This window comes from Delphinapterus leucas, chromosome 1, assembly GCF_059928025.1.
Source record: "Delphinapterus leucas isolate spDelLeu-1000000601 "Yukka" chromosome 1, BTC_Dleu_Yukka2, whole genome shotgun sequence".
NCBI lineage: Eukaryota > Metazoa > Chordata > Mammalia > Artiodactyla > Monodontidae > Delphinapterus > Delphinapterus leucas.
Window position 1 is genome coordinate 48,840,729 of NC_143129.1, and position 24,883 is coordinate 48,865,611.

General features: G+C 40.5%; 1 protein-coding gene across 2 annotated transcripts in view; it reads left to right on the top strand.

Annotated features, from left to right (window-relative positions):
- Nucleotides 1-24,507, top strand: part of CENPF (centromere protein F) — a 59,552-nt gene extending 35,045 nt beyond the window's left edge. Inside the window, exons 12-20 of one of the 2 annotated variants that reach the window (XM_022593387.2) lie at nucleotides 490-3,884; nucleotides 5,178-7,919; nucleotides 9,143-9,295; nucleotides 12,428-12,604; nucleotides 12,951-13,112; nucleotides 15,401-15,563; nucleotides 16,784-17,260; nucleotides 18,700-18,878; nucleotides 23,547-24,507. In XM_022593387.2, coding sequence (XP_022449095.2) covers nucleotides 490-3,884; nucleotides 5,178-7,919; nucleotides 9,143-9,295; nucleotides 12,428-12,604; nucleotides 12,951-13,112; nucleotides 15,401-15,563; nucleotides 16,784-17,260; nucleotides 18,700-18,878; nucleotides 23,547-23,750 — 7,652 coding nt within the window. In that variant the 3' untranslated portion in view covers nucleotides 23,751-24,507. The remainder of the gene's footprint in view (nucleotides 1-489; nucleotides 3,885-5,177; nucleotides 7,920-9,142; nucleotides 9,296-12,427; nucleotides 12,605-12,950; nucleotides 13,113-15,400; nucleotides 15,564-16,783; nucleotides 17,261-18,699; nucleotides 18,879-23,546) is intronic. The other variant, XM_089909729.1, reaches the window with a different exon arrangement.
- Nucleotides 24,508-24,883: the final 376 nt, after the last annotated feature.

Sequence of the window (24,883 nt, forward strand, 5' to 3'; positions counted from 1 at the left end):
TTTTGGCTAAAATGGTGAAGACGTTATTTACTTTTCTGAGAAATCTGGAATACTCCATAGTATTCCTGAGATATTTCCATTTTAGTGCTGCTCTTGTCACACTTTTCTCTCCTTGAATAAGTATTTCCAAAGGGCAAAAATATGCATATACATAAACACATACAAGGAAAAAGAATAAAAGAAAGTTTCATGTGCTTAGGAAAATAATCCCTTGGTATTTTATACAACAACACTTTCTTAAGCTGCTGAGAAAGGAGATAAACAAATGTACTGCCATCCTGAAAAGGACCATTTTCCATTGTCTTTATATAAGCTAAGATAATTATCAGGCGATCTGTTTTCAAGGAGGTATGCAGGCAGTAATGCCAGTTTGTACAGGACTTGAGAAGCTGTTAGTTTGTTTGGGTTTTTTTTTTGAGAGTTTAGAATTCTTGTAGAATAAATATTTATTAAAATCATGACAACTTAAAAAAATATCTTTTTTAATAGCTAAGAATACTTCTCAGGAAACCATGTTAAGAGATCTTCAAGAAAAAATAAATCAGCAAGAGAATTCCTTGACTTTAGAGAAACTGAAGCTTGCCCTGGCTGATCTGGAAAAGCAGCGAGATTGTTCTCAAGACCTTTTGAAGAAAAGGGAACATCACATTGAACAACTGAATGAAAAGTTAAGCCAAACAGAGAGAGAGTCCGAAGCTTTATTGAGTGCTTTGGAATTAAAGAAGAAAGAATATGAAGAATTGAAAGAAGAGAAAACTCTGTTTTCTCTCTGGAAAAGTGAAAATGAACAACTTTTAAATCAGATGGAATCAGAAAAGGAAAGCTTGCAGAGTAAAATTAATCACTTGGAAACCTGTCTTAAGACACAACAAATAAAAAGTCATGAATACAATGAGAGGGTAAGAACATTGGAGATGGAAAGAGAAAATCTAAATGTCGAGATCAGGAACCTTCACAATGTGATAGACAGCAAGACTGCAGAGGCAGAGACACAGAAGCAAGCTTATGGAGAACTACAACAGAAAGCCGAGTTCTCAGATCAGAAACATGAGAAGGAAATAGAAAATATGTGTTTGAAAATTTCTCAGCTTACCAGGCAAGTTGAAGATCTAGAAGATAAGCTTCAGTCACTGTCAAGTGAAATAATGGACAAAAACCAGCGTTACCAAGACTTGCATGCTGAATCTGAGAGCCTCAGGGATCTGCTAAAATCTAGAGATTCCTCTGCGGTGACAAATGAGTCTCATCAGAGAAGTCTTTTGGCATTTGAACAGCAGTCCGCAGCGAATAATTCCTTTGCAAATATATTTGAAGAACAAGAAAGCGTGCCTTCAGAAAGGAGCGAATGCCATTTAGAAACAGACCAAAGTCCTAAAAGCTCATCCATGTTACAAAACAGAGTCGTTTCTCTTGAATTTTCATTAGAGTCTCAAAAGCAGATGAACTCAGATCTGCAAAAGCAGTGTGAAGAATTGGTGCAAATCAAAGGAGAAATTGAAGAAAATCTCATGAAAGCAGAACAGATGCATCAAAGTTTTGTGGCTGAAACAAGTCAACGAATTAGTAAGTTACAAGAAGACACTTCTGTTCATCAGAATGTTGTTGTTGAAACTTTAGCTGCCTTGGAGAGCAAGGAAAGAGAGTTGCAACTTTTGAATGAAAAGTTAGAAACTGAGCAGGCAGAGATTCAAGAATTAAAAAAGAGCAACCATTTACTTCAGGAATCTCTAAAGGAGCTACAACTTTTGTCTGAAACTCTGAGCTTGGAGAAAAAGGAAATGAGTTCCATCATTTCTCTTGATAAAAAGGACATTGAAGAGCTGACCCAAGAGAATGGGACTCTCAAGGAAATTAATGCAACCTTAACCCAAGAGAAGATGAACTTGCTGCAGAAAACTGAGAGTTTTTCAAACTGTATAGATGAAAGAGACAAAAGCATTTCAGAGTTATCTGACCAGTACAAACAAGAAAGACTTACTTTGCTCCAAAGATGCGAAGAAACAGGAAATGCATTTCGGGATCTTAGTGAAAAATATAAAGCAGAGCAGGAAAAGAACTCTAAATTAGAATGCTTGCTGAATGAATGCACGAGTGTTTGTGAAGATAGAAAAAATGAATTGGGACAGCTAAAGGAAACATTTGCAAGGGAACACCAAGCATTTGTATCACAATTAGCATTAGCTGAAGAAAGAAACCAGAGTTTAATACTAGAGTTGGAGACAATGCAGCAAGCCCTGAGATCTGAGGTTACAGATATCCAAAGCAATTCCAAGAGGGAGGCTGACAGCTTAAAGCAAGAAATCATGACTTTAAAGGAAGAACAAAGTAAGATGCAACAGGAAGTTAATGCCTTATTACAAGAGAAGGAGCACCTGATGGAATTAATGAAGACGAAACATGAGCATCAGCATCTAGAATTGGAACCAATTCAAGACTCTGTGAAAGTAGCAGAGAGGAAGATAAATACACATTACGTTCAACTTCCGATGGACCTTGAAGTTAAAGATGCTTCTCTAGACAGTTATAATGCGCAACTGGCACAAGTAGAAACTAAAGTGAGAAACATGGAATTAAAACTTCAGGAGAGTGAGAAGGAGGAGTACCTACAGCACGAATTACAAACTGGAGGAGAATTAGAAACTGGAGATGTGCAACAAGGCACTCAGTCACAAGATATCAGTGGCCTTGGAAACTTTGAAATAGATCCAGAGGAAAAATACATTTCAGTGCTTCACGAGTTGTCAACAAGTCAGCAGGACAATGCCCACCTGCAGTGCTCTCTACAGACGGCAATGAACAAGCTGGACGAGTTAGAGAAGATGTGTGAGGCATTGCAGGTGGAAAAGCTTGAACTCATATCTGAGCTGAACGACTCAAGATCAGAATGTGTCACAGCAACTAGCAAAATGGCAGAAGAGGTAGGGAAACTAGTAAATGAGGTTAAAATATTAAATGACGAAAATGGACTTCTCCAAGGTGAGTTCGTGAAAGAAACGCCAGAAAGTGAATTTGGTGAACAGCAAGATGAGCAGACGTCTGTGTCCTTAAATCCTTTGGATGACAGTAATTCCTATGAGCACTTGACAGTGTCAAACAAAGAAGTTCGCATGCACTTTGCTGAATTACAGGAGAAATTCTCATCTTTACAGAGTGAACACAAAATTTTACACGATCAGCACTGCCAGATGAGCTCTAAGATGTCAGAGCTACAGTCCTACATTGACACGTTAAAGGCTGAAAATTCAGTCTTGTCCATGAGTCTGAGAAACTCTCAAGGTGACTTGGTAAAGGAGGTGATGCCAGGACCCGGGGAGAAGCATTTTCTGTCCTTGTCACTCTCTGGTGTGACTGACAGCCCAGGTAATGCAATAGAATCCTCTTTTTACAAAGATCTTTTAGAGCATATGGGAGAAACATCCCTTTTGAATAATTTAGACAGGACTGTTTTGGCAAACCAGTCCAGTGTAGAGAAGGTCTCTTGCAGTAGTCTGGAGGAGGAGAATCTGACTGAGAAAGAAATCCCCTCTGCCCCGGTGAGGAGCGTTGAAGAACTTGGGACCGTCTCTCAGATGTACCTGCAGTCCTTCAAGAAGCTAGAAGAGAAAATTGAAAGTCAAGGGATTACGAAAAATAAGGAAATCGAAGAACTCGAACGGTTACTAAGTTCTTCAAGGGAAGAGCTTGACTGTCTCAGGAAGCAGTATTTGTCAGAAAATGAACAGTGGCAGCAGAAGCTGACAAGTGTGACAGCAGAGATGGAGTCCAAGTTGGCGGCAGAAAAGAAACACACGGAACACCTTACACTTGAGCTCGAAGTAGCGCGACTCCAGCTTCAAGGTCTGGACTTAAGCTCTCGGTCTCTGCTTGGCACCGACATAGACGATGTAAGTATGTGGGACTGACATGCTATTTCTCTAATCGAGTGCCTAGTAGGCACGCAATCAATGTTTGTTGAATTGAAATCGAAATTAAATCTAAACTAAAATATTTTTAGGGTTCAAGGGCATAAGAACAGAATATACCAAAGTTTTGAAAAAATAAACCAGAACTTTAGGAAAGTGAGTCAACTTTATTTGAGGAGTAAATTTCTATCATGATTATCTTTAAACACTATTATATTGGACATTACTAAAGATGTTTTTTAAAGACTCCTGGAGAAAATCATGTTACAGTGTCAGAACATGTTCTTCAGGACGTCTGTGTGTTTTCACTCTTTGTGAGTTAATAAAGCACATTAAATATCAAATTGGAACTTAGGAATGGTAAGGTGATATGAATTTTAACCTCTTTTGCCTTTTTCAGACTGTTTTTAATGTTAGAGTTATAGTCATGAACCTAAATATTGGAGTTTATTATGTACTTCTGAATACTTTTCTGACAATTTGCTTGGTACAAATTTGGATATCAAATCTCTGATTTGATATCAGTCATTCAAAGAGACATTTCTTTCTTTACAGAATATGAAATTGTTCGGTTACTTACACCTTTCTCTTTTCTAGTCTACCAGCTAAACTAGTAATGGCGTACAGACAATGAGACTCACTTAATTCCCTCCCTCTACCTCTGTAAGGTAGGGAGGGCAGGTGAGAGGTGACAGCAGTTGTAGTCAAAGTAGTAGATCCCTATTTTACAGAGAAGAGAAAGTGAGGTTCAAACATGTGATTTATCCAAGAATATAGTAAGTGCTGGATCTGTGATTAAGTCCTTGGGCTGGGAATCTGGTCATGAAACCCTACTGCCTTCTCTTATTGAAGAATATCATAAATGCTGAAGATGGAAGCCGACCATTTTATGTGGAATTTGTTAGCCTCTTATTTGATAATCCCAAAGAAAATTTCATATTTAGGTTACCTACAATATTGCTAGCAAGAAAAAAATTTTGAAATGTAACTACATCACAATTTAGATGATCACGTAACTGACCCTGAAGGGTTTGTGTTCATGATAAATACCCAGTACCTTGCCCACAGAGAACACTTACTGAATGTTTGTTTAATTGTATTGAATATTTGGATGGAGAGAGGTGAATTTGGTGGGAAGAATGCCCTTTGAAGAGATGTGTTTAGCAGAAGCAAGTAGCCAGTTTCTCAAAAATAATACTATAATTCAGCCTATTTATTCTATTTTGATTCTTCTTGAAAAATAAAGTGGCTTCTCATTATATCTTACAACTACAGGCTATTCGGGGTGGAGACGATAGCTGTGAAATAAGAGAGTTGGAAGACTATACTTCAGAAACTAATGAGAGGACACCAAAGCATGAGATTCATCAGATTTGTGAAAAAGATGTTCAGCAGGACCTCAGTCTAGAGATGGAGAAAATAACTAAGACCAGTGCAATCAAACTTATAGGAGAGTGGTCCGGGGAGCAGTCCCCAGAAACCAGTCATAGGACCCCAGTGGAAGACACAACCCAGGGCTGTTCAGAATGCATTTCCGAATTGTCACTTTCTGGTCCTGATGCTTCGGTACCTATGGATTTTCTGGAGAATCAGGTAACCATTCAGACTCTCCAACTGCAGGTAAAAGAGACATCAGATGAGAATTTGAGATTACTTCATGGCATAAAGGAACGTGACCAAAAAGTTGAAAGCTTGCTAAATGAAATCAAAGAGTTAGACTCAAAACTCAATTTACAGGAAGTACAACTAACTACCAAGATTGAAGCATGTATAGAATTGGAAAAAATAGTTGAGGAACTTAAGAAAGAAAAGTCAGATTTCAGTGAAAAATTGGAATCCTTTTCTCGTGATAACCAGAGAGTAGAAAGTTCGGGAGGCCTCACTTCTAACTTAGAAATGGGCACAGATAAATTGTCACATGAAGGTATTGAAGATGAGGTAGCCAAGGTGACTGACAACTGGAGAGAGAGATGTCTCAATGTGGAAAATGAGCTGCAGAGGGTGAAAGCTGAGAGAGGTAGCACAGAGCATCACGCCCTCTCTGCGGAAGCCAACTTAGAGGTAGTTCAAACAGAGAAGCTGTTTTTAGAAAAAGACAATGAAAATAAGCAGAAAGTTATAAACTGTCTTGAGGAAGAACTCTTGGTGGTCACAAGTGAGAGAGACCAGCTTCGTGGAGAATTAGATACTTTGTCAAAAGAAAATCAAGAGCTGGATCAGATGTCTGAAAAGATGAAGGAGAAAATACAAGAGCTCGAATCTCATCAAGATGAGTATCTACATCTCCAAGAGCAGCTGCAGAGTTTGGAAAAGGACTCTCAGGCACTGTCTTTGGTAAGAAGTGAGCTGGAAAACCAAATCAGACAACTGAATAAAGAGACAAAATCACTCGTAAGGGAATCCGAGAGCCTGCAGACCAAACTGAGTGAATTGGAGCATGAAAAGCTGACCGTCACCAAGGCCTTGGAGGCTGCACTGATGGAGAAAGGCGAGGTCGCGGTGAGGCTGAGCTCAACGCAGGAGGAAGTGCACCAGCTGAGAAAAGGCATTGAGCAACTTAGGGTCCGCATTGAGGCCGATGAAAAGAAGCAGCTCCACATCTCAGAGAAACTGAAAGAAAGCGAGCGTAGGAACGACTCGCTTCAGGATAAAGTTGAGACCCTTGAAAGGGAATTGCATATGGCAGAAGAAAACCAAGAGCTGGTGATTCTTGATGCTGAGAATTCCAAAGCAGAGGTGGAGACCCTAAAAACACAGATGGAATTGATGACTGAAAGCCTGAAAGCTTTAGATTTAGACCTTGTCACCATACGGTCTGAAAAAGAAAATCTGGTGAAACAACTACAAGAAAAACAAGGTCAGGTGTCTGAATTACACACGTTACTCTCTTCATTGAAAAATGTATTAGAAGAAAAGGAGCGAGAGAAAATACAGATGAAAGAAGAATCTAAAGCTGTGGTGGAGATACTGCAAACACAATTGAAAGAGCTAAGTGAGGAAGTAGCAGCCTTGTGTGATGACCAGGAGACCTGGAAGGCGGAAGAACAGAGTCTGGACTCCCCAGTGCAGGAAGTACATCAGCTGAGAAATAACATTGGAAAGCTGAAAGTCCACCTAGATACTAATGAAAGGAAGCAGCTCCATATCTTAGAAAAACTTAAGGAAAGTGAGCATCAGGCAGCTTTGCTTAAGGATACAGTTGAGAACCTTGAAAGAGAACTAGAGGTATCAGGAAAAAACCAAGAGCATGTGATTCTTGAGGCTGAGAAGTCCAAAGCAGAGGTAGAGACCCTGAAAGCAAAAATAGAGGAGATGGCCCCAAATCTGAGAGCTTTGGAGTTAGATCTTGTCAATACAAGGTCAGAAAAAGAAGATCTGACAAAAGAATTACAAAAAGAGCAAGGTCGAGTGTCTGAATTAGAAACATTAAACTCTTCATTTGAAAATCTATTGCAAGAAAAAGAGCAAGAAAAAGAACAGATGAAAGAAGAATCTAAAGCTGTGGTGGAGATACTGCAGACACAATTGAAAGAGCTAAGTGAGGAAGTAGCAGCCTTGTGTGATGACCAGGAGACCTGGAAGGTAGAAGAACAGAGCCTGAGTAGTCAAGTAGATTCCCTTGAACATGAGAAGGCTCAACTGCTACAGGGCCTTGACGAGGCCAAAAGTAATTACATGCTTTTGCAGTCTTCTGTGAATGGCCTCATTCAAGAAGTAGAAGATGGCAAACAGAAACTAGAGAAAAAGGATGAAGAAATCAGGATACTAAAAAATCATATTCAAGACCAAGAGCAGCTGGTCTCTAAACTGTCCCAGATGGAAGGAGAACAGCAACTTTGGGAGGAGCAAAGAACAAAACTGGAAAATCTGATGGTGGAATTGGAGCAGAAGACCCAGGTGCTGCAATCCAAAAATGACACTTTGCAAGACACCTTAGAAGCTCTGCAGAATTCTTCCAAGGATCTGGAGAAAGAGCTTCAATTGACGAAAATGGAAAAACTGTCCTTTGTTGAAAAAGTAAGTGGCTTTATCTCTGTACATTTGAATGTGTTGTCATGCGGGAGGGTCAACCACTGTGTGAATTCTCTTTCCTTCTGGACAGCTTTTGCAGTATTGGACCAAACTTTGTAAAGGCTTTTGGGGTCTTGAATTGTGGGGACATTGAGTTGGCTCCAGCAGTGGTGACCCTTTGCTTTGGCACACACTTCCATGGGGCACTGGTATGGATTGGCATGGTTTTCACTGTGGCACCTGGACAGGGCAGAAGCTTTTGGGTTGTGCATGGTTCCTTTCTCACAGTACATCAGAATAGTAGCCCCCATACCCATACGCAGTTGAGAACCACTGCTGTAGAGAGTATAACAGATATCAGTTCGAATCAGTAGGGATCCCCTTTGCTGCTGCCCTGCCTTTTTTTTGCCTTTAGGAGAAAGAACTATTAAAGATACTGATACAATTGTAACTGATAGAACCCTCGTGGCTCCCGGGGCATGTCCTGGGGATTTTGTGCTTTCAGCCCCTCTTTTGTACCTTCTCTTCGGGCAGTCTCCTGTTCTGTTAGCTGGTGTTTAAAGGGGAAAATCTGCCATCTGGAAGCTCAAATATTAAAGAAAAATTACATTTTTGCCCTATACTTACTGACCTAGGAAAGTGATTCCTTCAAATTAAGTTTTTACTGGACAAATATTAAGAGACTGTCCAGAAAATACAATCAATCATACCTCTGTATTTTCCAAGAATTTCAAGTTTTTGTATGGCAGTTATGGGTGGAGACAGACAAACTATACCAGGCTGTTTCAATCTGATACAGGGACGAATGTAAACAATACTGCTTTAACTGGTTTTAATGAATCATAGTCATGTTTCTTGCATTTTAGCATGGCATTGGAGAATTAGTAAGAGATCCAAGAGCTGATAAAGTCACTGCCTCATACAATCTCTGATATTTAAGTTTAATTCAAATCTTTACTTCTATGAAGGATTTTAAGACTTGGTAATATTATCTTTCTTTGTCATTCCTTTCCTTATTGTTTTCTTTTATTAAGTCTTGCAGAGAAGAAAAGGTAAGCTTACCAGTAGGTTTTGAGAATATTAGTTGAGTGGATTAGTAAAGGGAGAATTAGCTGGGTTTTATTTTATTATTGGAGGCTAAAGCGAATGTCGTGAACATGCCATATAAGAGTGATTAATTTGATCAAACGGACAACTATAAGCAGATCCTAACGAAGAGGAAATTTCAGGTAAACACAATGACTGTGAAGGAAACTGAGCTGCAGAAGGAAATGCTTGCGATGGTACAGAAAACGACGGAGCTGAAAGAAGAATTTAGTAGGGAGAAAAACAGGCTAACTGAAGATTTAAAATTAGTGTCGGAAGAAATGAAGAGCAGAAAAGTAAGTTTCTCTGTGACAGATTCATTACACTCTGATAATTCTTGTGCACTCTCTCCTTGTTTGTTTTTGTTAAGACCTTCTGTAGTGTACTAAACTTTTTTTTTAGCTTTTGAAAAGAGTAACCCAAGCTCATGTCACGATCAGACCTGCAGTAATTTTCGCCATCCAGCACTGTCGTGAGCCCGGAAGGAGTCAGGCGAGGCCCCTGAACACATGAAAATACCTGTCATGGAGCCCAAATATTTTTTTCATAGAAGATGACCCTTGTAACTACATTAATGCATACCAGAAATGGATTTCATGCTGCTTTCAGTAGGCTGTTGTCCTAGCCTGCCACAGATTACAAGCCAGAACTTGCTAGAGACAAATGCACTGATCTTGCAAAGAACTAACAAAGTAACAGAAAGAAAGTCATAGTAAGATGTAAAGTTGGAGCAGTCTTGGGGTGCTACTTTAGGGCAGGTTGTGGCAGAACTATAGCGTTTGGGCTGCCACTCCCACTGCTGGTCCCCTAATAGACATTGCTGATTCATGCGCTTTCTCCTGAATCTCTTCAACACCAAGTCTTAGGTAGCAGCTACCATGCATGCAAATGGTAAACACTCCTATATTCATGTAGTCCTTGTGCAACTTCATCCCTAAGTAATTCTCAGAAAAGGACAGCAAAATATAATTGTGATTATGACCCAGAGTAATCACAAAAAGTTGAAACGATAATTGTAATGGCCTGTATAAGGAGTTGGGGAAGTTAGTGCTTTTCTTTAAATGCGGTATTTAATCTAATGAACATTGAAAAGCTTTGGCATTTAATCTCAGCAATTGGCTCATGGAATTTTCTGGCAATGCTGTGTGGAAGGAGTTCCTATGGATGATATTTGAGTCCTGCATCTGCTAAAATCTCCTTTGGTACTGAGCAGCTTGGGAGTATCCCAAGTATATTGTTATTTGTCTTTCATTTATAGGCTCTACTAAAAAGGAAAGCTAGGTGTTCAGCCTCAAGGCCATACATATGAGTTTGTTAGTCTGCAATGGCTTTATTCATTCTATAAACACGGCTAAGGTCAGAGGATAGAATGGAGGGTGATAGCTGTCCTGTGGTTCTTCCTGCACCCATAGAACTTACCATCCTGACATACAATAAATCATTAAATAGGAAATATATCAAATAATCATAAACTGTTAAGTGCTATAAAGGAAACAAGATTCTTCACGGCAGAATATTTGGGAAGTGGAGTGTGGGGTAAGGAAGAACCTAATTTAGATGGCGTGGCCAGAGAATGTCACGTGCAAGGCAAGGAGTCAGCCACGTGGAGAACAGGGCAGACGAAGGAGCCTTCTAGGCCTAGAGAGCAGAGTGGTAGAATCTCTGAAATTAGAAAAATCTTTGTACATTTTAGAAATGGAAAGGAAGCCATTGTGTCTGGAGTCAGATGGAAAATAATAGGAAAGAAGGTTGGAGCAGTAGGAAGGCATGGTAAAGAACTAGAGTAGAATCTAAAGTGACACCAAATACATGAGGTTGGAGATTGAAGGAAACGTTTAGGGTGGATACATGAATTGGGCTAGTTCAGAATATAGGTAGTGTTTAAAAAATTATGGGAATGGTAGAAAACATAGATGGAGAAGAGAAGATGGCTCAGGGCCTAGCCCAGATGCCCTCCAGCATGTAGGGTGAGGAAGAACCAGCAAAGAAACTGAGAAGACAAGATGAGGCAAACCAGGAGAGTGTCATGTTCTAGAAGCCACGCATGGAGGCTGTCTCAAGACCAAAGGAGTGGTCAGCGGCAGCACATTCTACCTGGAGGTCGAATGAGATGAGGGCTGAGGAGTGCTCCTGGGATTTGCAACATGGAGCTTAACGATGCCGTGAAAAGCCATTTCAGGAGGAGCTGGGATGAAAGCAGGTTGGAGTGGGTTGAGGGTGAACGGTTGCTGAGGAAGTAGACACAGCATGTATATAAACACGTATAGAAACAGCTATTTGGGGTCAGGCACGGAGAAGCCAGATACCTCTAGGGCTGCAGTTTTGTTTTGTTTTGTTTTTTTTTGCGGTACACGGGCCTCTCACTGTTGTGGCTTCTCCCGTTGCGGAGCACAGGCTCCGGACGCGCAGGCTCAGCGGCCATGGCTCACGGGCGCAGGCGCTCCGCGGCATGTGGGATCCTCCTGGACTGGGGCACGAACCCGCGCCCCCTGCATCGGCAGGCGGACTCTCAACCACTGCGCCACCAGGGAAGCCCTAGGGCTGCACTTTTGATAGTCCTGCACAGTGAAGGGAGAGAAGGGCAGAAGAGTGGGGGGCCTTTGGAGGGAAATTCTTAAACTGATAGAAGATGGAATCTAAGCTGGCCAAGGAAGAAAACGTAAGTCTGGAGGGGCTTGAGTGTGAAGGTGGTGGTGATGCTGCTAATGAGGTCAAGAAATTACTGCACTAGAAGTACTTAAATAAGTGAGCCTGGGAGCCTAGGAGGGTTTGGTCCAGAGTGTTTTAGTAGCGAAGTCCAGGTTTCAGAGACTCTGTGTTCCCCGTGGATGTAACCTTGGGCTGGAGCAAAGGAAATTGCCACTGGAGGTGAAATCCCCATTTAAAGTGAATACAGTCATCCCTTGGTATCCACGGGGCATTGGTTCCAGGCCCTCCCCAGATTCCAAAATCCGCAGATGCTCAAGTCCCTTATATAAAATGGCATAGTGTTTGCATATCACCTGCACACATCCTCCTGTATACTTTAAGTCATCTCTACATTACCTAAAATACCTAATACTACCTAAATAGTTGTAAATACAATGTTAATGCTGTGTAAAAAGTTGCTGGTACACAGCAAATTCAAGTTTGGCTTTTTGGAAATTTCTGGAATTTGTGTTTTGGAATATTTTTGTTCTGTAGTTGGTTGAATCAGTGAATGTGAAATCTGGGGAAACAAGAGTGTTGACTGTACATTGCTAAGGATTTATAGCACTAATTCTATATCGATTGTCTTGCCTGTAAACTATTACAGGCAAGACAGTACTCAGTATTTTCTAGATATAGATATATATATCCAGTACTCAGTATTCAGTATTTTCTAGATGTTGATATATATATCTAGGCTCTTAATTATCTTCCCATGATTTTATTATTTTTCTCATTAGGGTCAACTGAAGGAGCTCATTCTAGAAAACAGCGAACTGAAGAAGAGTTTGGATTGTGTACACAAAGACCAGATGGAAAAGCAAGGGAAGATGAGAGAAGAAATAGCTGAATATCAGCTACGGCTTCAGGAAGCTGAAAAGAAACACCAGGCTTTGCTTCTGGATATAAACAAACAGGTAAAAATGTGTGGTCTGGTGACTGGGGGAACTGGAGAGAGTGTGTTGACCATGGTGATGAGGCATTTTTTCCAAGAAGGTCAGTGTTCTGCATTATTATTATGATGTATAATCCTGTGAACATCCCATCCTATTAAGTTCCCTATCTTTCCACCAGTTACTTGCACATGTCTTATTTTATGACTTGATTTTTTTAAAAATACATTTCCGTCTTGGAGTAGAATAGTAAGGGAGTTGCAAAGACCATTTGAAATGGTCCCCGGATCAGCAGTTTTCTTTTTTGTTTGTTTTCTTTACAATATTTTCACCTGAGCCTCCTGGCTAAAGTAACATTTTTCTGCCCTAGTATGAAATGGAAATCCAGACATATCGAGAGAAATTAACTTCTAAGGAAGAATGTCTCAGCTCCCAGAAGGTGGAGATAGACCTCTTAAAGTCCAGTAAAGAAGAACTCAATAATTCTCTGAAAGTGACCACTGAGATTTTAGAAGAATTGAAGAAAACCAAGGTATGTTCACTTATCATTACTTCATGACTTAGAATGGTTCATACGTCTAACAGTGGTTTTAACAGTATGAAATTAAGTGCTTTCATTTTAATTTTCATGAAAAAAGTTTTTTGTTATCATAAATAATACCATTCATCACTTGTCTGCTGAGTTGTTTTTAAAAATTAGAGGATAGCCTGCAGTTCCATAGCTTGAATAAACTTCATTCATTGCTCAGTGAATCCTTTCAGAGTAGAGGATGTCAGAAACTTCTTGAGATGGATATGAAGAGCAAGCCAATAACAGATCAGGGCAGGCCCCTCCAGGTGTAGATAATAATAATTTGGTGGTGAAAGTCTTGCATGACTGGTCTTCAGGTTCACTGCTGTCACCAAACCCACTTTACCATGGCTTATGGGGAGATCAAGCACTTGGTCAGGTACACATATGTGTATGTTCTCCTTTTCTTTTCCATGCAAGGACCATAAAACTTTTTTCTTTATAAAAAAAAGGAGGTGAGCCCTCATCTCAGTATTGTGAGACTGTAGAAGGTGCTACAGCAATTCTACCTGGAGAGGGAGGCTGTTTTGATACCCACAAAATTCTTTTCATAAAACGAATACCATCCAGAATGTACAATATGAACCTGGAAAATAAATATTTTTCAGTAAAGGTCAGAAAACTAGGTATAGATTTCTTATGTTTACAGCTCTTATACAATGATCAAGGTGAAGGAAATATACCAGTAAAATACAAACTAAGTGCAAAATAACATTAATGATCAATAATGTCCTGTTGCTACAAAATGAGAGATGTTAGGTTTAATAACAAGGCAGAAGTAGCTTCAGGTCTAAGTTTTAATTTACTCACTTTCTCCTTTTTTTTAATCTTCGACAGTTGTACTGTGGGGAATGTCTATTTATATATATGCCGTGTACAAAATGGTACATTGTTAGTTGAGTCTATACAAATCTTATATAATTTTAATGAAGTAGAAGTTGATAAGCATTGCTTTATTTATTTACTTATTTATTTATTTATTTTGGCTGCGCTGGGTCTTAGTTATGGCATGTGGGATCTTCGTGGCAACATGCAAGATCTTTAGGTGTGGCATGTGGACTTCTTAGTTGCGGCATGCGGGCTTCTTAGTTGTGGCATGCATGTGGAATCTAGTTCCCTGACCAGGGATCGAACCCAGGCCCCCTGCATTGGGAGCGTGGAGGGCTACCCACTGGACCACCAGGGAAGTCCCAGCATTGTTGAAATTGAATTAAATCTATCTCTAATCCAATTACTGTTGGAATCAGAAATAGAAAGTTCTGAAAGCGCAGATTTACATTGCTAATAAATTATTTCAAGGTGAAATGTGCGAAGAATGAAATCTACTTGTAACATGAATGCGATGCTCAGGTTCTTCTTTTTTTTTTTTTTAATAGTTTGGTCTGCCTTTATATGTTCATGATCTCCTATCAGAAACTCTTAGAGCTAGATTGTTTTACAATTCTGCATTTCTTAGATATTGCATAATACAATGCATATGCCACATATTACATAATGTCCCATCAAAATCTTGGGGTAATACTTCATAATCAAATACATATTTCTACAGCAAAATGTATGAATATTTTTACAAGGTGGGATAAATAAAGGAATAAATTCCTTCATATCTGTTCAAGTCAAGTTTTGCCTAGAAATCATTTTCAGAGCTTTTTTTTTTTTGATTTTGCAATTGTGCTTAAGGAACTGTGAACATGTTCTACTGAGAAGTGCTTGATGACATAATTCTGCCACCATTCTATTCACTTTTTGTTTGAGCTGCTATAAAATTTAAATTTGTATTGTAAACCATAATATCATTTGGCCTTAAATTTGTGTTGTGAGCCATTGGTAGTGTCAATTGGTGTGACGAAACAAATGCCATCTTAGGTATTGAAATTGTGCAACAGCACAGATCACAAAAGGGAACAATTCTGTCATCTAGAGTGTTTGGCCTACCAAGAATATGTGCATGGACCCTTGGCCCCTACCTCCCGGTGTGATTCCTATTGGATAAACACAGACATAGTGGGCTACTTAATAGGACATTATGTTAAGAACTGTGACTGATGCTTGCTGATACTAAGAAAGGGAGTGACAAAACCACAGTGTCTACTGGGGGGACTTAGGACACTGCGCAGAGAAGATGAATTGTTTTGAAGATAATAGTTCTTAAATTTACAGCATATGATTCTTAATTATATCTTATTATTTTTCCATATGCTTATGAAAAGCAGCTCGAGGTTTTAAGTGGAATTACTTCTGTTTTGTAGATGGAAAATCTAAAATATGCAGATAAGTTGAAGAAGGAAAACGATCGTGCCCAGGGGAAAATAAAGTTGTTGATCAAATCCTGTAAACAGCTGGAAGAAGAAAAGGGGATGTTGCAGAAAGAGGTATCTCATCTTGAAGCTGCGCAAGAGAAACAGAAAGCAGGTCGGTGTTAACTGGGTACATCAGTGAACCCAGACTGTTTTCCACTAGTGAATCATACACTTACGGTGTGTCTGCATGGGAAGTGTCGTTAGTGCTCTGTTCTATGACTGCATGCTGATTTTCAGCAGTTAGCCGTTTTCAGCATTTTCCAACTTCAGAATTTTGTGCTTAGCTTGGGGTCATTAATAGGATTCAGAATGAAGCCTGCATTTTAAAAACAGAATTATTGCATCTTCTGTTCTATAAAACATACAAAAAACTGGTAGCCCTTTCTGCTAATGAGCCTTTCCAAGAAGAGTTTTTCATGTGGATGTCCATGATGTAGTTCTAATGTAAAGGAAGACGGGCATGTGAGCTGGCATTGGTAATTTGTAAACAGCTGATTCTGGTTGTCCTTGGCCCATCCTGGTGGGTCAACTAAATGGAAGGGTTGGGGGCTATATTTTTGGGTATGGAGGTGAAATAAAAAAGAAATGACAACTCTTCCTGCCACTTTTCTCCACGTATGCCCCCAGAGTGGAATGCTTTTTCTGTGTGGATAGATGATGGCAAGCATAGTATAAGTGCCTCTTTTGGACCATACATAAATTGGCACGGGTGGGAGGTCAACAGTCTTGCCTCCTGAGAAGAGTACTCAGAATGGATTGGGGCTCCAGGGAGTGTCTCTAATGGAATCAGTGCCAACCAGGCAGCTGTAAGTTACTGAGACCTCTTCCCTTATAGTATCCCTCAAGCCCTTGTCCATCAGATCCTCCATTGCCTCCAAATGGTTTTCAGAACTTCTTTGGCCTTGTCTCGTCACTGGCCCTTTCCTATCTCCCAAAGCCATTACAGCAGTGACTTTATATTCTCTTTCGACTTTTACTGTTCATTCCCTTACAATAGAAAGGACGGACGGGAAAATCGGGGATGTAATAAATTAATTCATTTGATGTCATATGATAACTACAAGGAGGTTTGATGGATTGGCTGAAATATGAGTTTGAGATTTTGGTGGGTTATGTTTAAGCTATCCCAATAAGTATGTAACTCAGTAGAATATGTATGTTGATATGATCCCTCCCAAACAAGAACTATAAGCACATATACAGATAGACCTTCTGCCACTCTTCCCAAAAATAAAAATCAAGAAGCAAGTCTAAGGTTATCTGCTTGCTGATGCCCAGTGTTAATCAGAGAAGCGTCAAGTTACAAATGATGTGTCGCTTTATTTTTGACAGGTACTGTTGTGGATGCTAATGTTGATGAATTAATGACCGAGATGAAAGAACTGAAAGAAACCCTTGAAGAGAAAACCAAGGAGGCAGACGAATACCTGGATAAATACTGTTCCCTGCTTATAAGCCATGAGAAATTAGAGAAAGCCAAAGAGATGTTAGAAACACAGGTTGCCCGTCTGAGTTCACAACAATCTAAACTTAATCTTCGAAGTTCTCCTTCGCTGAATTCAGTTGTTCCAGGACCATCCCCAGTCCCTTCTGCTACTGAAAAGAAGTTATCATCTGGCCAAAATAAAGCTTCAGGCAAGAGGCAAAGGTCCGGTGGGATTCGGGAGGATGGGGGAGAAACCACACCTTCTACACCAGAGAAATTTTCTAAAAAAAGCAGGAAAGCAGTCAAAAGTGGTATTCATCCTGCAGAGGATGCAGAAGACGCTGAGCCTGAGCCAGAGGGACTTCCAGAAGTTGTAAAGAAAGGTACTCATAATTCAAAAAGTATTTGTGTTCTTTTGAAAGTGCTCATAAAAATTCACATACAAAAAGACAGAAGCATTTATTTTTTAGGTTATTGTGTATCAGTACTCGTTGACCTTCAGAAGCAATAGTCCACTGTTAAATTGGTAAGGTATATACTTTCTTTTCTGTCATGAGAGAATGGCTAAGATCTAATTACTCATGTCACAGTACCAAAAGTACTAGGAGATTTGAAAAATGGCTGTCAAAAACCTGTTTAGAAATTGGCATTTCTGTGTTGAAAAATCCCCAAGTCAAAGACACCCTTCGAGCTTTCCCACCTTCAGTCCTGTGTGACCCCCAGGTAGTGGGTGAGCTAGAGGATGGGCCTGATGATGCTGGACCCCTGGCTGAAGCCACTTACCACTTTTTTTTTTTTGAAACCCACTGGTGCTCCAAGTGCGGCCCAGAGATTAGGGCCAGTCTAGGAACTTTTGTTACTGCTCCATGATCAAAACAATGTATAGAAATCAAGAGTAAGAGTTTGAAATTTTCATAGCCCTTTGCTATTGTTGCAACATTCAAGCACATAATCAGTTCTCTATTAGATTCATTCTTATTGTACTATACAAAAGTATCATTCCACAGCAGATGGGAAATTACTTCCCACCCCTCCCCCGCAAAATATCAAAACCAATTTTTTGCCATAGATAGTTTGAGAAGCACTGCTCTGAGTAACTCTAGGCTTTAGGAAATCAAACCCCTAAATAGTTAGCTATCTCTTTCTCGTTTCTGTTTTTTATTTGTAGTTAAAGGGTTAAAAACAAAGCAAAACCACATGCTGCTGTAGTTACGGTAGGTACTTTAATGCTGTGTGTGACATGCTTTCTTTAAGTATTCTTGGCATTGCCCTTCGCCGCTCAGTCATCACAGGTGCTGTCAGTTCCCTCTGTGGAAGGAGGTGATGAGTGCAAAGCAAGGTCAAGTCTCTCCTCCCACATAGTTTTTCTGCCTGAGGGTAGTTGCCTCAAGTAGCTGCTACCATTTCACATTTTCCTCCTTTCAACAAGAGCAGACCTTTTCTTTTATCTCTTTCCTTTCCATTTCACCCATTGTTTCCTCCTCTAATCCAAATCTTACAGGAAGGCCTGCTGGTGTGTTCTTCTTAGAAAAGTGCGAGTTAAGACATCCACATAAAAGAAGCAGGAAAAATTTTTTCTGTTTAATGTTATTTTCCCCATGTGGTTTCTTACGTTTCTAATAAGAAAAAACCTGTTAGTGATTTATTCAATTTGATGACTCCAGGGTAACTATGAATAAAGTGTGTCCATTGTCCACTGTGGCTAGGAGAAAGTGTTTTCGGAGTCACCCTTATCCTTGTTCAAACTTTACCTAGTGAGTAGTACTCCCACCGTAGATAGAATTGGAGCCAGCAGTGTTGACAGGCAGCTTTTTGCCTTTAGGGTTTGCCGACATCCCAACAGGAAAGACTAGCCCGTACATCCTGCGGAGAACAACCATGGTGACAAGGACCAGCCCCCGCCTTGCTGCACAGAAGTTAGCACCATCCCCCCTAAGTCTCGACAAAGAAAATCTCGCTGAGACCTCCAAACCAACAGCTGGTGGCAACAGATCACAAAAGGTAAACTACTGTGAACATGTATCTACCGTTTGAAATCCAGGAAGTGACAGCATTATCTGGGCAAGGGTTTGACACTGCGCCCTCTGACTCAGGAGCTCTTCAAAGTCTGACCTTCCCCCGGGGGTATAAAGAAGTCAGTAGTGAGGAAAGTAGCGAGCAGATGCGAGGATAAACATCACATTACCCTGCCGCACTTGTCCTTGACCCAGCGGGCCACTTATAAATTGTTCGGCGGGAATTGGCGTTGTTAGATCAGAGCTCAGAGGGTCTGTAAGAAAGTTTCGGGCAGTACCATCGAAGGATTTGGCATGGGTACTGGTCATTGCTTGCTTCACAGTTTTCCCTCTCACCCATCTGCCCCCCAGCTGCTGACTCTTTGTGTTTTATTATTCCTTTACTTTCTACAAAAAGCACGTATTTCAGTAGATATCTGGAGAAAGTAGCTCTGTTTATGGATGTCTCTAGTTTGATTGTTGAGGGTAGGGAGGGCTGGGATCTTAGGGACCTCTCTGCACCTTGCAGACAGCCCAGTCACGTTATTTAAAGCATAGAGGATATTTGCTTCACAGATCTTTGTCCCGTTACAATAATCCATACCAGCATCTACCACTTATGTATGCAAAGTATATGTATTTTATGGAACTCAAGTTTTATTTTCTTATTTTATTGTACTCTCCTAGTAAGCAGTATTATAAAAGGAGGAAGAAAGTAAGACTTACGAAGATTGAACCTGCCCAGACTTAACACCTACTCTCTCTCAGCTCCAGTCTTGATCTTTTCCCATTGTTTCTCAAACTAGGGATTGCAGGAATCTTGTTGGAAGTTTCTAGAATGCATCACAGATTTTTTTTTTTTTTTAATGTCGTGATTTTACTTTGATTGCTTACTTGTCAGAGTTTAAGTATTCAATGATTACCTTGAACCAGCCAACAAAGCTTTGAAAGTGTAGTAACCCTATTTGTGTAATGTAGTAATTCTTAAGTGGGCAGGCATGCTCCTCAGTAGGATTTTAGACACCCAATACAAAGACACTGGTGATTAGTTGCATCAAAGCAAGAACATATATGCACATGTTTGCTATGTTGCTGTATAAGGGCTTTAAGGATTAAGGAATTTATGCCTACTATTAAGTTTGTTCATAACTTACATTATAATAAAAATTTGATTAACTCAGGAGTGAGGAAGAAGGGTCTGAGGTTTTCTTTCACTTATTAAAATGGGCCCATTCATGACTTGTATTAGAAATATTCTACTGTTTTGTGCAAATTTCTTCCCCATCCCCACCCCTCCAGCCCCCTTTTTATCTTTTTTTTCCCTCACTCGCTCGCTCACTCACATCTGGATTTAACTCTTGGATGCTGGTAGCAGTAGAACACTGAAGAGCACGCTGGAGTAGGTCCTGACTTTCCAAGGGACTATAGGAACAGCTTCTCCATAAAGTAACCAGCCCCTTTAAAGAGTGAAGCTTCCAGGTTTGACTAAAGCTATTAACCGCAAGCTAATTCCTGAAATGAAGCATTTGGCTCTTTTAAAACAGGAAATCATGATACATAGGTAGTACCCTGTACCTCCTGCTATTTCACGGCAGCTCACTTTCCTGTAATTACTCGCCTAAATATCTGAGTTCCAGTATGACTTCTGTGATGTTCCTGGTTATGTTTACAGTTTACCTGTGTCCTCATGTCTAATAGAGATATTTGTTGAATGAATGGAGCTGTGGATGTCCTGAAGTGATTGCAATAATAGATGTTTAAAGGTGTGTTAGGAAATCACCTCATGAAGTCATCATATGGGTCATTTTTCCCTTCTTTTATGAGGAATTGATGTTATTTAAAGCAGTTTCCATGTGGAGTTTAGACTTACTATCTAAGAAAGAGAGCTTTGCACGCTAGGGGGCCTGCTCTCCACGCTGCTGTCACATCTGCTGAGGACAGAGCAATAACCATGGTTGCCTGCAGACTTGTGTGCTTGCTTTAGCTACAGGCTGCAGTAGGCACCAGTGGTTATGAATTGCTAAGCAATTTTGTGCACTGTGCACATGAATGGAGGGTGGTTCCTCTTGAAAGAAGGTTATAGGGGACTTCGTGATTAGATGTAAGCCTTTGAAACCCGGTCTATTGATTTTTTTTTAATATATATAAATTTATTTTATTTATTTTTGGCTGTGTTGGGTCTTCGTTGCTGCGTGCGGGCTTTCTCTAGTTGCGGCGAGCGGGGGCTACTCTTCGTTGCGGTGCGCAGCCTTCTCATTGCGGTGGCTTCTCTTTCTGTGGAGCACGGGCTCTAGGCGCATGGGCTTCAGTAGTTGCGGCACGCAGGCTCTGTAGTTGTGGCTCACGGGCTCTAGAGCACAGGCTCAGTAGTTGTGGTGTATAGGCTTCGTTGCTCCGCGGCGTGTGGGATCTTCCTGGACCAGGGATCGAACCCGTGCCCCCTGCGTTGGCAGGCGGATTCTCAACCACTGCGCCACCAGAGAAGTCCCAGCCTATTGATTTTTAATTTAATTCAGCATTTTCTGAATCACCTTATAAAATGCTTGCCTCATTTGTTGAGCATATTTCATCATTCAGTTTGAAAAAAGAGAGAGCAAGGTGTCGTTTCCTAAAGCAGTTGCTTAGAAACTTGGGATTATGAGCCTTTGCCTGAAGTCACTGGCTGAGTGTTGAGAGATTTCCTAGATCGTTTAATGGAACCTTTAGTGACATCTGACAAGTTCAAAGGGGAACATGGGTAAAATGCGGATTAGGTGAGGATCACTCTCTGTTATGTCTCTGGGATGAATAAGCCCAGAGCTCCCAGTTTGCTGGGAACAAGGGAGTTGTGATTGTGTGTAAACTTGATCTGAATCTAGGGTTGGTAGTCAGCTCCAGAGGACCGTCCACTAATTGTAGAAGATGATGGTGAGGCCGTCACCACAGAGTCGGTCAGCAGTTTCATGGGATCTTAGCTATTTTTCCTACTAATGAGATTCATTTCCAATGAGCCATTTGCATACCTGCCCTCTCCCCACTGTGGCTGCAGACACAGTTTGTAAGACAGTCAGGGTATGGGTGCACTTAATAGCTTAAGTACCTGGTAAGTCCGACCTCACCTAGTTATGGGTGAGTCTGAGGCTAACTAACCAACATGAGGATCAAGTCCATAGTGTAAACTCTGATCACCGGCTACAGTTTCGTCAATTCAGAATCAAAGAAATTGAGCCTAGAGGGGGAGGCCAAAGGGTGGGCTTTGGCTATTTAATTGGGTTTCAGGAATTGAGTAGCTTAAATTCTCTTTCCCCAGCTTGATCTCTCCATCCCCCTGCTTTTAATGGTGAATCTAAAGGTTTGATTCTCCTGCAGCTGTTGGGTTCAAGGGAAGTGTGTTTTTGTATCACTTTCTACTCTAAAAAAAAAAGAGGAAAAGAAAAAGGAGTGCCAGTAAAACTCTGGGTTTTTTTCCTTCAACTTTCCATGGACAGTAATTTTCCATTAAGTCCTAATCCTTCAAGGCTGCTCCTTTTAAATGTCCTGCACATCCTCTGAGGTAGAGGCAGGCTTTCCAGGGATCTGATCTGTCGGCCAGATTTACTATGTTTTCTGTAATGAAGAGTATTTAGCTGCCTTTTAAGACCACGTACTTCCTATGGAAAGAATATAAACGGGGAAATAATTTCCATTCTTTCTTCTTACTGCTTCAGAAGGAGGTCACCGGCAGTCCGTTGCGCAGGGAGTGACGTGTTCCATAGCCGCTTATCAGGCTTGGTACTGAGCACGTTTGTGCTGAGCACCCTTGTTAAGAGTCCTTCCTCTTTCTCTTTTACAAATCTTCCTACCTGAATTGTCTACTCTTGCCTTTCACTTTGGTTAAGTGACGTTTTTTCTGTGCTTCCTCTGTCGTGCTCTTCTTTCTCTTTCCCGACCCCATATCTTTTTTCGCTACCATGGAAACCTCAAAAATATCTCGACTTTACCAGCTACCCTGCCCTTTCATCTACTTCTTAAAGTCTCGCATTTTTGATATTCCCTCTTTCTCTTAAAAGGCAGGACATCAGAAAGGGAATTTACTTTTTTCTGGACTTTATTTTTAGATAGCTGCCCTTCTGCCATAAACCAAATATGGGAATAAAACAGCAATGTAAGGGGAATGATTAAAATGCTGGTATGTGAGGAAGAGGTTCTAGGTCTTTTAAATGTTGTAAGTAAAGCTTCCACTCTATGAAGGTGGTATTACTCGTTTGGAATACGTTCATTTGAATGACAGCAGGGGCTCAGTTAAGATAAATGGAAGCTGCTTTGGGTTCTTATTTAGGCAAATATTGAATGTTTGCCAGGTAGGCATATTCTGGGCACTATGCATGCAAAGGTAAAGAGGACATAGTCTTTGCCCTCAAAGAGCGTACCTTCTGACCTGAGAATGTCACACTGGCCTTGGGAGTGAGTTTGCGGCCGTCAGAGGTGTCAAGGGAAGCTTGCAAGGCGGCTGGCTGGTCAGAGGTTGTGTCCGACTCTTTTCTCTAGCTTCTCTGTTAGATGGGGGCCTGTTTTCGGGGAAGAAGAAATAGTAAAACTGTGTACAACTCCTAGAAGAAGAATTTAACTTCAAATTTGGTGATCTAAGTGCTTGATTTTTCGTGTTGTAGAAATGTGAATGTGATTTAAACCTCTAACAACGACGCTTGTGTTGCAGGTCAAGGTTACTCAACAGAGCCCAGTGGATTCAGGCACTGCCCTCCGAGAACCCACCACCAGATCTCTCTCCATCAGTAACCTTCCCGAGAGAAGTTCGGCTGACAGCCCCAGGGAGGGCCTGAGGGCCAAGCAAGGCCGGCTGGCTCCCAGCCCAGAAGCTGGCCCCGAGTCCAAGGGCAGTGAGAACTGTAGGGTCCAGTAGAAGAGCCCTTGTGTGTCAGCACCCCTGGAAGGTGGCTGTAGTTGAATAGAAGGCAGTGTGTCTGTGGGGTTTTTCTTTATTCAGGGAGCACATTATCAGAGGGAAGAAAACAATTCCTTATAAATCTAAATATGTTGGACTCTTTAGATCTCCCCTGTATAACAGTTAGAAAAGTTTGGAAGCACTGATTACCTCTTCATTGATATTCCTCTTCTGTAATGTATAATAGTCCTGTATAAAGCTTTTTGGTAATTTTTAACACAAATGGCAAGCACTATATAACAACTCCTGTTTTTATATGGATTTTTTACACTAAAAAATTGCAAAACATTTTTTACTTGCAACAAACAGCTCCCAGGAAAATGTAAACTTGCTTTATGGTATTTCCTTGGTATAGTGTTAAGCATAAAATAATTTTAGATCAAGAATTTCTTTGAATTGAGTAAAACAAAAGAAAACAATGTTATATGTGTTCAAGGAAAACATGCGCACAAATACATATGTGGGTGTGTCCCTCCTCTTCCAATGTGTTTTCTAAATCTTGGCTTATATAACCTGTACATATTTGTGTGTGGGGTAGTGGGAGTTGTGTGTTGATTTCCAATTAGCCTGGTTGCAGACTCCTCAGAGGTGTAGCATATCAAGTTTTCTGTCATTGTGCTGTTTCTGTTGAAGACCAATTTGTTGTAGTATTTTGGTATGCATTCTGATAAATGGTGGTCTTCTATTAAAATATGGCATCTTTTCTATTAAAAAATTCACCTTTGTTTTCTGTAAAAATGATTCCTAAATACAAATATACTATGAACATTGGTACCATTTCTTGCTAACTTCACCAGCCTCTTATAATAGTAAAAATGTTTTAACAACCGATATTACTATATCTAGTGAATGTATTCAGTTATATTAAAAGACGTGATTTGGAATATGGGTCATGAAGATTATGTAGGCATATAATATGTCCAGCCAGCGCTTAGCACATTGTGTGTACCCATTAAATCCCATCAGCAAGGATACAAGTATGTGGTATTTTCCAGCTCATTTACGGATGACAGGGTTTTGAAAATATGCAGGCATTATGAGCCATATCAATTCCAAAAACTTTGGAACAAGTCCTTGTGTCCTTGAATCGG